The sequence below is a fragment of the Papaver somniferum genome, unplaced genomic scaffold (assembly GCF_003573695.1).
Source record: "Papaver somniferum cultivar HN1 unplaced genomic scaffold, ASM357369v1 unplaced-scaffold_18, whole genome shotgun sequence".
NCBI classification, from domain to species: Eukaryota; Viridiplantae; Streptophyta; class Magnoliopsida; order Ranunculales; family Papaveraceae; genus Papaver; species Papaver somniferum.
The window spans coordinates 1947-14579 of record NW_020627707.1 but is presented as its reverse complement, the minus strand read 5'-3'; the positions used below and the strand labels follow the sequence as shown (position 1 = coordinate 14579).

Sequence of the window (12633 nt, the reverse complement as noted above, 5' to 3'; positions counted from 1 at the left end):
CCATCCCTAATAAGATGACTTAGTTGTAGTTTGCACAAATTTTAAGGCAATGAGGAAAGCGGAGTATATTTAACTATTTTTTACAATTATACCCTTATGGGCAATAATTAGTAAAATTTAAAAACGATTTATCTCTTAAACTATACCACGTTTTTTTATAAATTTATACCGTTGAAAAGCATTTTAAAACACCTACGCAACGAATATAAACATGACTATCAAATTATACATATTTCTTATAGAAAAAATAATCAATTAAAAGGGTAGTTTTAGAAATATACCTTGATTAGTGAAATAGGTCATCTATTTATGGGACAAAGTTTAAAACCAAGTAGGTCATCTTATTAGGGACGGAGGGAGTATATTTTAAGGTTTTAAAAGCATTGAAGGGCTCCACGGAGAAAGGAATACTGTCTAACTTGTAAAATAACCAGGCAGTTCAGTTGCAAAATCATGAATTCACATTACAATTACACTGTTCCAAAAAGGATAGTATGGCAGGCGCATAAATTTTATTATGTAGTAACAACGAATTTAGCTCGAAAGTTAAGTGTACAATACCACCTGAAAGATTCCTTGCTTAGACAAACTCTGAACATCTACTGGAATTTGACCATCCTTGGGAACCAACAGGGCAATAACATACTGACTTGCTGCACCAAAAATGACTTTTCCAAGTTACGGCTAAGATGAATTTAACGTCGACATATCGAAATGCAATTCACCAATTTTTGGACCATTTGTGGTAACAATAAAAACACGGTGGTGATACTCTAATACTTGTATTGCAAACAAGAGGAAGGAAACTTCTTAAGAAGATAACACTTATGTACCAAGGCATGACTTACATCAATTCATCTTCACATATACACAATCTCAATTAAGGCATCATTTAGCTAAAAAACAGATTTCAACTTCGAGACAGAATCAGCTGAAGATTTTACAGGTATTAGTGGATGTCAGAGGAAATATTACATGTGGAACGCATCCTATTTAATCCAAAAAGACACACTAACTCTATTCAATATTACCCATTCAAACTCATTTTCTCCTTTGTCCCTCTCAATTCTGGATAGAAGCGTGCTCAAGATCTGGAGAGGTGTATTGTCCCAAGGGAGATTAGGGATATATTAGGTAGGAGGCTTGGCCCCTCATAAAACTGTCAGTCAATTTGATGCGGGGGTTCGCAAAGTGGGGAACTCACTTGCTTTCAGTAAATAAGAGTGGGTGTCAGGTTATGGCATAAGACATGGACGGGTGTTACCGAAAGATTAGCACGTCTAATAGGAAGTTGGTGAGTCTAAACTAACCTGCGTAAAATATGAGAGATCTGAAAAAAAATAATCAGACAACCAAAAACCATAAAAATCACTAACCTCGTGTAACAAGTTTCTTCCCTCGCTTGACATGTAGAGTATTCTCTTTGTTCTTGAAGCCAATGCTGGAACAGAAGATACTTTCTATCCACAAGAATAAAACAAAGAAATAAGCAGCTACAGATGTCAACACGTACAAAAGAATAACTATGTTCATGCTTCAAAAAGTCGTGTCTATCAACCAAATTTAGTATGCAGTCACCAACCCAAAAAACACCACTATACTGAAACCACAATTCAGCAACTTTTTATACTCATCTCTCTTTCGACATATCTTAATGCAAAAAGTCATGCAGGATATGCAACATTAACATCAAATACGATTAAGTTTCCCATCAAATGTTTCAGTATTTATCTCCAATATTGATTGCTGGATATTGCAAGCCGTCTCTTTAGGCAAGAAATCATAAAAACAGGGCATCAAACAGAATTTTTAGTAGATAAAAAACCATGACCACTAAAGAATCAACGAATCAAGGTTCATAAATTGAGCTTTTTTTACAGGTCAAAAGATGATTATACTGCTAGATATGGTACTATCACGCATACTGGCAGATAAATGATAAACTTGAGGCCTGACTGAGCTCTTTGGTAATATGGCTTAAAATTGATAACTTGACCATCACTTGATTAAAATAGTTGAGTAAACATGAAATTAGTAATTACTCAATAGCCAATACCCCATCTACTTATTTAAACAGAGCAATGAATTAAGTAAAAAGTAAAAATTATTTATTAACAAAATTGTGAAATACCTTATCAACAGGTTGAATAGATCCAATAGGTGCGATATTTGATTTTGCCCATGTACATCCTAAACACAAATGTTGCAAAGCCGAAAACATTGAGATTAATAACATGAAAAACTATGATCAACATAATCGACAAACATGTTCACTGCTCATTTGGAACAGAAAAATTATATGTTGCACCAGCATTTATGAAAAAAGATGAAAAACATTAGCTGACAACCATACCCACAATTCACATCCCAACGTGAGTTTGTCATTTGTGTATATCACAGGGAGCACGAGACTTTCTGTCGGAATATTTGTAACACGTGAAAACAAGAGTACTGCAGCATTTAAAGACTGGAAGAATATTCGGGAACCTGCAAAGAAAAAATTTTCAACGCTGTAAGCATAATGGAAGTCAGTTCCCAGCAATGACCCAAGAGGAAGAACGCAGTTCCACATGCAAATCTTTTGGTAATATTAAGCATGCAATACTCTTGAATTATAGGGTCCTGACAGAAAACCGAAAAGCAAGGTATAGAGGTGCCATAGGTGTTATTTTATAGCAGAACTAGGTCACTAGCAATCCGTACAAAAGCTTTAACTATCTCTTTCCTTTTTCAAATAAAATCCACTGCTTGTCTTTGTCTAAAGTATTACGTTTTCTTGCATTTATTAAGCTTCCACAACCAGAAACACCATCAGGTAACAACGAAACTACTAATACCCTAAATCTATCACTGTGTCTCTAGACTCTATACAAAATAATCTGCTGCCTCACAAAAGGGGACCATTTTACCACCCAAGAATAAAATCAAGACCACAACTACCTCAATGGTTTCTCAAACATCTATAACAATTGCCAAGAACCATTCCTCCATAGAGCTTCTCTTGGTCCATTAAGTGTAAATCGACTACCTAACAAAACTGAAATTGATTTCATAGATTTTCTTACTCCATAACCAATTCAACCACCTCCCCTAGGATTAGTGGAGATGACCGGTATAATAATGATAAAGGAATTATCACCACAAGCCAAACACCAAGGTATCATTTCATTACAAGTAAAAGCATGATCTGAGTTTGATCCATCCAAGAAAAAAAATAATACCTTCCATTGCTGAAACAAAACAATTCCCTTGCCCGTCGGAGGATCTGAGTAATGTGACAACTATAAGAAAGTGTCAAATATTAGGATCAAATTTGAAGAAGCAAAAATCTACTAACTAGAAGGACAATGTCATTGAACACAATTGCAATGGAAATGGAAAAAGGAAACTCATTTGAAAAAATAACTAAAGGCCAAGCGAGAGACTCAAACAAGGAGGTATTAAAAGTGGATCTTCTATAACTTCCTTTCAATTTTTAAACTGAAGTCCAACACGGGATACCTGATTTTGGAAATAAGCCAAAAAAAAGGCTCTGATGGTTTCTCGTAGGGTTTTGATACACCATTCCATAAAGAATGTAGTCCTTAACAATATCATACATGTCAAATTCTGAACTCAGCACACTAATTCAACAGTCCCACCACCCCGGAACCTAGCAAAACAATAACAGAAATCTAAAATTAAGAACCTAAAGATATTATTTGACTTGATAACCCCGATACATAAAATCGACCGAAGAAGATAAACAGCGCCATGGAAAAACAGGAAAACGACAAGAAATTCTGAGAGCGTAAGTAATTTTGTGTAAAGAAAAGATTTATCACATGTTTTACAAAGCTAACCAAGAAGCAAATCGTGATTTTGACATTCTTTGATCAGTCAAATATTTCTAAATGGTAACTCCTCCGAATAGCGGTAACAGTCCAAGGAGCACAACATAGAAACCTGGCTCAAAATGACATTCCACATTAAAGTGGAAAAAGTGAAAGCGGCGTAAGAGTGTTAGGCAGGCTCTGCAAAACTATCGCCGAAAAATGTGCACCATTAAGCATCAAATTGAGTAGATATCAAGTGGAGGTTAAAGTCTTTAGGGAATTGAAATGAATGAAACTCATCATACATCATTATTCAAATTTCAAACAAAATTAGCCAGCCTAGCTAGTTTAGAATAGGGAAAGGCAGATTAGTACCATTCTGATTTCGCGTGTGCTCAATCAAGATGTATCGGTGTCCAAGCAATATTCATATAGCAAGAGCTTCAGTGATTTCATCTGACATGCAATCTCAAACGTCTCGATCAAAATTCATCTAATGTCTCCAACACCTATACAAAATCACTTTCTATCATCTTAAACAAACTATTCGATTCAATACAATCAAACATCATAATATTAGTTGAAGAAATCTAACTTGTTAAAATTTACCAAGGACACTGAACAATTTGTGCAGTCCTTCATCCGTCATCAGAAACAGCGTAGTTGTCAAATCTCTTCAACGACGCCATTAATTTCAGTTCCACCTGATACAATTTCATAAAACTGATCAATTTCTCACCAGAAAATGACATATCAAAAATCAAAAAGATTATTATGTGTAAGAGAGATTTAAGACCTGAGAAAACCAGCAGCGAGTCTGAGGGTTAGCCATAGACGGATAGACCTAGAGAATGAGGAAGCACAAGGAGAGAGAAACTCGAGAGGAGAAGAAATTAAATTGAGAAAGCAAAGCGAGAAGGACCTACATATCAATGTGGGATTGTCCGCCATCTGTACTGTATTCGGTGTACCCCGATTTGACCGATTCGATCCTAACTCGAACCGCGTGAGTTCACACGGTTAAGTATTACTGAACTGAACTGAACCTCAACTGAACCTGTGGTATTTCGCAGTTGCCGTCTTAACTTAGGAAACTACACCATCGCAGCTAAGATTTAGAAGCTCAAGTTGGTTTCTAAATATCGTCCTCAGTAACACTACAAATACTAGCAGCAAGGTGGTCTCAACCCGGTAGCAAAATTAATCAGCAAGGTCTAGAGTTTCTCTTCTTTTGCTTTTTATTCTTCTTTAATAATCAAGAATACTTTGATTCGGACCAGAAAAAATTCAGTTAAGGAAGAAAAAGAATGGCAGGGGGTGGTGACTTACTTGATCAAAAACAGTATTGGTACCACCGTTTATTTGGTAGTAGTGAATTTGAAGATGAACAACCACTTCCTATTGTTCAAACAAAACCGCAAGAAAGATGTATTCTCAGGCTTAGAGTGAGAAAGATACCAGGGACCGATATGTATCAAAACCTTTCGTATAAAAATCCAGATGATGCAGTTCAGGAGCCCAAAGTTGAAGCTGCTAAAAGGAAGGATAGACAAGATGATGTAGTTCAGGAGTTCAAAGTTGAAGCTGCTAAAAGGAAATTACATTGTGAGGAAAGACAAGAAAAGGCAGGGAACAAGATTACTGCTAAACCGAAGCTGCAGGTGAGCAAGTATGCTAAAAAGTACCATGGAGACAGCGTCAGGGCGCGAATAGAATGGAAAAGCAAACATCTGGGGGTCCGGAAAATTAAACATCTATCGGTCCACAAGCCCAATCTCCTGATGGCATTCTGATTTTCTTTTCCTCCTTCCACTTTTGCTTTGTGCATCGGATGTAATTGTGAAGGGTTTTAAGGCTTTAAGAAACTAAACGTCTTTTTCATAATGCAAGTTTATTGATTGTGTCTGTGTGTATGATGATTATACCTGTTTTTGCCTTTTTTAGAGCTTTGTTTGATTGGATTCCAGTTTAATTTATTAGCTCAATTGAAGTGTGCCGCAGTTAATTTATACCTGTTTTTGCCTTCAGCTTTGCTCAATCGAGTCGCTAACAAAAGATGACCTGAGTTTGAAATGCCTAGGTTTGATTTTGGAACCTAGCTGATATTGGGTGGGTCAGTGGCACTTGAAAAAAAATCTGTTGCAGTTTTCAGTTTTTGATTTACGTTGGATACATTTTCAGTTAGTAGTTGTGTCTCACAGGGTAAACATATTTTGGGGTCGCATGTTGAGTTACAATGGCAGATTTCATCATAAAAATTACTCTCTTCCTTTTATAAAAAAAAAATGATACAAAACCTGAGCTACAAACTTTTTACCAATTTGTATATGTTAATAACACTCAACGTGCAGAAAAAATCTCTCCACAGACACAAGCTCATCCCTGCCTTTTCCTTTTGTGCTAGTTGAACTTGGTCTTCAATTCTGGGCAGAAAAGAAGATGCAAAATATGCTCACCATCCAATTCCAAGGGTGAAGACCTGACGATACCAAATAACAGAAATAAGTTTCCACACTCAGAAACTAAATGATTGACAATCAGAATTGAAGTTCAGAATTGATTAAATGTACAACAATCAGAAATAAGTTCAGACTTGATTCGTAAGATCAATTACTTAATGACTTGATTCTTCTTAGATGTAAGTTCTTTCAGAGTTTCTTCGCTTTTCTCTAAAGCTGCATTTGAATAACCCTTGCTTACGCCATTTTGTACCACATGCCCGGAAGTAATAATATCCCCTGCCTCAAAGGTGAAAAGCATGACCTCATGTTAGTTCCTTCTCAATCCCAACTCACCGCAAAACTGCAAGAATGTGCACAACCAAGAAAACCAGAACCACGTACATCACGATCCCCAAGTAATCCAGGTAACTGAAATTTGACCGAGCATGTGATAACATCAAAAGCTCCAGAAAGAGCAATTCCAGCCATAATGCTACTGCTGGGCCGAATACAAGCATCAGCCGAATCTAAAAGGGACACAGAACAATCAGGAAAAAAAGATAGAAAGACAAAGGTAATGTAGAGACTATTAAAATAAATCGAGAGACAAAAGCTAAAATCGGGTAAATGGGTATTTTCATACCATGACTCTGAGAAATATACTGATGTGATGATATAATATAATAAAGGACAGCAAATGAACTGGCATCTGATAGTGGAAGAAAGCATGCCGGTGCAGAAAATAAAAATTTATCAGAGAAAGTGAAAATCAAGCAAATAAAATACATGGACCAAGACGATTGCACTAAAACAGAAAGAAAGAGATGAGATTATGCCAGCTGGAACCACGAAAGCCAAAATGTTGATGCCCATGAGGATGACCATGTTGGCGGCTGGTATTCACTTACACTAGCAATATGAGCTTATATTTGCTAGCATAAGTTATGTTCAAGTTATACAAACAGGAGTGAATCGAACATGTGGCTGAGTTGTATAGGATAGATTCAAGTTGTGGGAGTTGCATCTTACGGATCAAGAAGACTCAAACTGCAACCACTCAGTCCCTTTGTTGGACTGGAGCCACTACTGCTACAAGTATTGCAGCAATACAGACCACCCTAAGTAATAAAGAACTAAGTTTACACTCCATTTAATATGTTAGCAGTAAAGATACTGCAAGCAAGGGAACTATTTTACGATTTTACCATCCCACAATCTGTCTTGGCAATCGCAGAAACAATCTTAGCAAGCCTAACTTCTCAACAAAATGAAGAAAATGGTTTCTTTTATCTGTCTATTGTATTGTAAACTTTCAACTTCCTTCAATATTTACTAGACGATTATAAGTTGTGGGAGCTTACATGCCAACAGATACTACAAGTGCCACAGCCACTTTAAGCATTTGCAGACATAGAAATCCCTTGACGTAATACACAAGAGCCACCACATGGATAACAATGAAAATCGGGAAAAAGGAAAAGAACGACATCGGAAAATAGGAAATAATGTGCCACAAGCAAAACATGTATAAAATATTTAAATATGTTCAAAGCAGAAATGGGAGAAGAAAGCAACCACAATTTTGATAAGAGTAGGATCTATAGGAAGGTAACCAATTAGCCACCAGGCCCACCACATCCATTAACTCACCAAAAACAATGCGAAGTGTTCCAAGGTCATCACAGCTTTGAATCGAACAACAAGCACCAATGAAGCCGATAATGTACCCAGGGGCCAAGACACCTGCATGCACGAGGTTTTACATTTTATGATGCATAGAAAGTATGCTGTATGTACATCTATTTACTCAATGGAATGGAGATTCTAAACAGAGACAAGATACTTACAAGAGGAGCATACACACCATACAGCTAAAGAGAGTAACGACCAGTTGCAATGCACAGAAGCACATGTATTGGGATAAGGTTAATAATAAAGGTATAATCTCCCGAAGAGCACACCTGAAAAATAAAATGTGCCCAACACATGTAAATAAGAACAAGAGGAGAATAACCACAGTAACATCAGTCTGTCATACTTCATTATCATAGCTTCCAGCTACAGAACGAGATATATCAGAAGGATCCTACATATATAAACTGTAGCAGATATTTAGTTTAGGAAATGGGCCTTAAGAAAACCATTGCACGGAGATGTTGGATCTAAGAAATCATATTAACAACTATATACGATAACCAAAAACATATTAAAATGGTGGTTTAAGGGTGTAAAACAGTTAAAAAAGCATATAAGAAAGTATACTAACGTGTACATATCTAATCACGGCAAAAGCAAAATGACACACGTCATGGTTGCTGATGGGTTATATTAATTCATCAAACTCTATTCACAGCTGAAGTTTCGGACCATGTATTTCCTTCAGATCTTTTCTCCACACTAATGTATTAATAATCGTTGACTAAAAAAACTACCAAGCACAGCCAACTCTTTTTTTACCAAAATGATATAGGCAGAAGTGCATTGAACTTACCATTGCTAAAACAGCTGCTGCTGCCATGGTAGTTTCAGCTATTATTATCAACAATGACAGTAGCAAAGAGACTTTAATATATTGCGGTACTTTGGTAACAGTAGTCCCACGATGACACAACCAACAGGCAATACTTAATCAGAACCAAAACCATCACTGTGTTTCTTTTGGTTGGCAAAACAAGCTCATCAGTTCTTAAGCAGCAAAGATAGTCAAATATGCCACATCCTGAGGATCGAAAGCGACTCATATAACCAGTATGAGGTGGACTGACCTCATCATCTACTTAAGTGCTATGGCTTAAACAAGCATAAGGTTCTAACATCACAGCAAACATGAAGGCTATCATGTGATCCAGAAGTTGGAATGATAGAATCAGCTAAGTAAGCTTTGGCGGCAGCACAAACACAAAGAATGTACAATGAATTTTTGGCATTAAAATCCCTGCTGCCTAGAAACTAAAGATACCTTGAAAAATGAATGGACTCCACATCTGGGAGAGTTTCCTCTACAGAGGAGTGTTTTCTACTTACCACAGAAAAGGCACCCAATAAAATAAGCAAGAGAAGGGCAATGATAGATGCCTCCAAAGGTAAGACCAGAAATCTCTTCTGAATTGTGGACTTAAAAGATGCCTCCACAACAGGTTCTTTTTTGATTTTTCTTGTTCTTTTTTGATAGACGTTCCTTCAGAAATTCTTCGCTTTTATCAGCAGCTGCATTTGACTCATCCTTGTCTACGCTATTTTGTACCACGTCCTGGGAAGAATGTGCACAAGCAAGACAACCGGAAACAGGCTTACATCAGAATCCCCTGGTAATCCAGGCAGTTGAAATTTTACTGAGCCAGTGAAGACGTCAAAAGCTCCAGAAAGATAAATTTCAGCCATAATGCATCCTGCTGGGGAAAATATAAGCATCCTCTGAACATGGAAAGGACGCAGAACAATCAGGAAAAAAAATAGAAAGACAAAAAAAATGTAGAGGACATAAAGCAAACACGAAAAAATAAAAGGTGAAATCAGGTGGTAATTTCCTTACCATGACTCCCGAGAAATATATTGGTGTTACTGTATAGAGGACATCCAAGGAACTGGCAGCTGATAGTGGAAGAAAGCATGCCTGAGAAAGTGAAAATTAAGCAAATAAAAGACGTAGACCAAGATAGTTGCACTAAAACAAAAACGAAGAGAAGAGATTGGGACTTACAATTAGGCCAGCTGGAACTAGGAAAGCCAAAACATGTCCATAAAGTAAGATGGACATGTTGGAGGATGGAATTCATTTACAATTATTGGTATATACTTGCCATATCATCTTTTCCTGAAACTTTCCTTTCATGGTAGTATGGTATGCTACTATTTGTTTCCATCCAAAAACATTGGGACAGACACTCTCAATAGTTCTCTCTACAAAAGATTGCCCCATTTGGATCACCAGTCACAACCCCATTTTTCATTAACTACCAGTAAATCGCCGGCTGGTTTCAGCCATAATTTTGGAAGATGAAACATAAACCATTTTTTTAATCATCAGACTGAAATGTTGCAACTTGAGATTTAACTCAATCAGAGTTAAGCAAATCGAAAATTGACACAACTGTGGAAGTAGGCATGAAGTGTGTGCATAACCACAATTTAAGTGCAATCTCATCCATTTGGAGGAAGATGTCAAAATCCTCACTGCCAGCGGAATCATTGTTCTGAATCCTGGTTGTAGGCTACAAGGTAACTGGCTCATTAATCCTTCCCATGGAGATTGAAAAGCAGCTTGTTGATGATAAAGGTTGGTTGTAGTTAATGACAGAATGCCAGAATGGATACATAATTCATGTTAGATATCATAGAGAACTGTGCCTGATTGACTCAAGGTTCAAAATTTATAAACAGATGAAGACAAACTTCAGTGCAGTTTCCTAATCAAATTTATGAATTTTCCTGAATATGCGTATTCGACCCCAAGTGTAAACAAAATAAGTCACTACAGTGTACAGCACTCCCATTGAAATAAGGTCGGGTCACTACCAAAATGCACAAATTACAAAGCAACCCAAAATAGAAACAATTCCATTAAGTTGGATCAACGATATAAAGAAAGAATAAAGGGATCTGATGTATATTACTCACTAACACAATGTCAAACATCAATGCTCACAAAAAGGTTACTTGTTAATGAAACTCCTAAGTCTGCAGAATGATATGAATACTACTGCAAAAACTCAATAAAGATTACCGGTTTATAACTATGTAGTCAGGGTTCGCATCCTCCTGTAGCTGCTTGAAAGGTGAATCACGGCTTTCTGCCTCCTTTAACTGACTTGATTATTTCCGTATCTTTTTCCCCTAATTCTTTCAAAGATACAAAGGTGTTCTTGTGAGGGAATACTCGACAAACAAATTCCTTAAAATCCACAAGCGGTTTCGAGGTTGAAGCTTTTGTGTCGTAAATGTTGAGATAGTTATCAATACTAATGTAAGTTAAAACATCCCCCCTCTTCGTAAGGGCTAATGAATGTCTTTCATTAACCCAAAGCTCTTTACTCCATTCCGATGGGCGATGTTCCTCTCCCTCTTTCTTGTCGTGATTATCATTCTTCATTTTTAATAGCCATATGTCAAAACCTTCTTCTTCGTCATCAAGTATAGAAATATACAAAAATTCACCCAAAACCCCTATTGTATGACTTTCCAAATCAGTGTCTGGTGGGGAAGGAGGAGGTGCAAAATGTCCGCAGAACTTTTCCTCAATCAAGTCAAAGGTCAAGATCGTTTGTAGATTAGCGCCAGCCCAATAAATAGATCCATTGGCAAAGCTACCATGTTCATGACGTTGATTATACATAGGGCAGAATTCAGAATTGAACTTTCCGAGGTCTCTCCATCCATTGCCACTGCCTAGTGTGTATATGTAGACTTCTATAAGCTTGGTCTTGGACACATGTATTGCTACCACTTTGTACTCAATTGTTGAAGGAAGGTAACCAAATCCGAATGTGCAAAAATCAAAATCATCACCATCTATCCTGATTTCTGGAAGGTTGACATACTCTTTGGTGAAAGGATTGCAAATACAAACAGGTTTACATGCTTCTTCTCTAACAAGACAGATTAAACCATTAAAGGAACCAACAAAGCAAGTACCCTTAGCTGGTGTTGTAATCAGCCTTCTAACTCTCTCAATGGGGTTTCTTAACTCATGATTCTGATCATCATTATATTCAAAAAAAGTAAAATCCATTATTCTCAATTAAAGCAAGAAAACCCAACTTACAGGAATCTTCAGCAGCAATAGAATGATGCGAGTGCATCTGATTGAATGATCGACCATTAGAAACGATGTTTCTCCAATTTCTACAAACTAATTTACAATCGAGCACCGATTCAACCTGTACCCGAGATAATATCTCTAAAGTAATCTCATCCGGTATATTTTTGAAATAATCCATGATTAAACCCTTTTTGATCTTCATACGGAGAACAACAACTTGTTAGGGTCCAAGAAATGGCGATGGAAACAAAATGGGGGGATTTTGTCTGTAGAAAGAAAGAGTTAGGGTTCAAGAACAAGAGTTTTCAGAAGTAATCCACGAAATCCTTTTACAGAGAAACAGCAATTTGATTCAAGAAATTTTGTTGGGGTTTTGAGGAAGGAAACAATTGGAAAATGGCGGAAAGAGATTTGTGTGATTTGTTATGCTTCTGGGGGGAGATGTTTCTCATCTTGACACGCGTTGATAAATACCAGGTACGAGTCATGCCAAACAAGATAAAATAAAGGGAAAAATAGGTTTATTCTAAAATCCCATCGGAATATATTAGTTAGTCCACGACCATTTAACTAGGTACAATTTAGTTCAAAAGTTATTTAAAATATAGAAAATACACAT

General features: G+C 36.8%; 2 protein-coding genes across 6 annotated transcripts; both read right to left on the bottom strand.

Annotated features, from left to right (window-relative positions):
- Positions 1-317: 317 nt before the first annotated feature.
- LOC113337761 lies at positions 318-4705 on the bottom strand. 4 transcript variants are annotated; one of them, XR_003354424.1, is made up of 9 exons: positions 4612-4705; positions 4425-4519; positions 4191-4324; positions 3502-3652; positions 3222-3265; positions 2354-2487; positions 2132-2190; positions 1377-1460; positions 318-653 (listed from the first exon to the last, which is right to left on the bottom strand). XR_003354424.1 is itself a non-coding variant. In XM_026583359.1 (9 exons), exons 4-9 carry the CDS (start codon positions 3599-3601, stop codon positions 581-583), a joined length of 510 nt encoding a protein of 169 aa, XP_026439144.1. In that variant the 5' UTR covers positions 3602-3652; positions 4191-4324; positions 4425-4519; positions 4612-4705; the 3' UTR covers positions 318-580. The 4 variants fall into 4 exon arrangements, 3 of the variants coding, with proteins under 3 accessions (XP_026439144.1, XP_026439143.1, XP_026439142.1); XM_026583359.1 differs by having other exon boundaries at positions 3222-3281; XM_026583358.1 differs by lacking the exon at positions 318-653 and having other exon boundaries at positions 811-1460; positions 3222-3281; positions 4411-4519.
- Positions 4706-6062: 1357 nt separating this feature from the next.
- On the bottom strand, positions 6063-12433 carry LOC113337759 (F-box protein At3g07870-like). Of its 2 annotated transcripts, none has more exons than XM_026583355.1 (8): positions 9957-12433; positions 9789-9869; positions 9281-9670; positions 8104-8217; positions 7907-7999; positions 6659-6783; positions 6430-6553; positions 6063-6294 (listed from the first exon to the last, which is right to left on the bottom strand). In XM_026583355.1, exon 1 carries the CDS (start codon positions 11982-11984, stop codon positions 11037-11039), a length of 948 nt encoding a protein of 315 aa, XP_026439140.1. In that variant the 5' UTR covers positions 11985-12433; the 3' UTR covers positions 6063-6294; positions 6430-6553; positions 6659-6783; positions 7907-7999; positions 8104-8217; positions 9281-9670; positions 9789-9869; positions 9957-11036. The 2 variants fall into 2 exon arrangements, with proteins under 2 accessions (XP_026439140.1, XP_026439141.1); XM_026583356.1 differs by having other exon boundaries at positions 6069-6294; positions 6430-6557.
- Between the last annotated feature and the right edge of the window lie 200 nt (positions 12434-12633).

Excerpts from the sequence above, each read along its gene's own strand:
- LOC113337759 (XM_026583355.1), bottom strand. The coding sequence starts at position 11,984 with ATGGATTTTACTTTTTTTGAATATAATGATGATCAGAATCATGAGTTA.
- LOC113337761 (XM_026583358.1), bottom strand. The coding sequence starts at position 3,601 with ATGTATGATATTGTTAAGGACTACATTCTTTATGGAATGGTGTATCAA. Across the intron at positions 2,191-2,353 it reads CGTTGGGATGTGAATTGTGG|GATGTACATGGGCAAAATCA; the intron begins GTATGGTTGTCA and ends ATTTGTGTTTAG. Across the intron at positions 1,461-2,131 it reads CTATTCAACCTGTTGATAAG|AAAGTATCTTCTGTTCCAGC; the intron begins GTATTTCACAAT and ends TCTTGTGGATAG.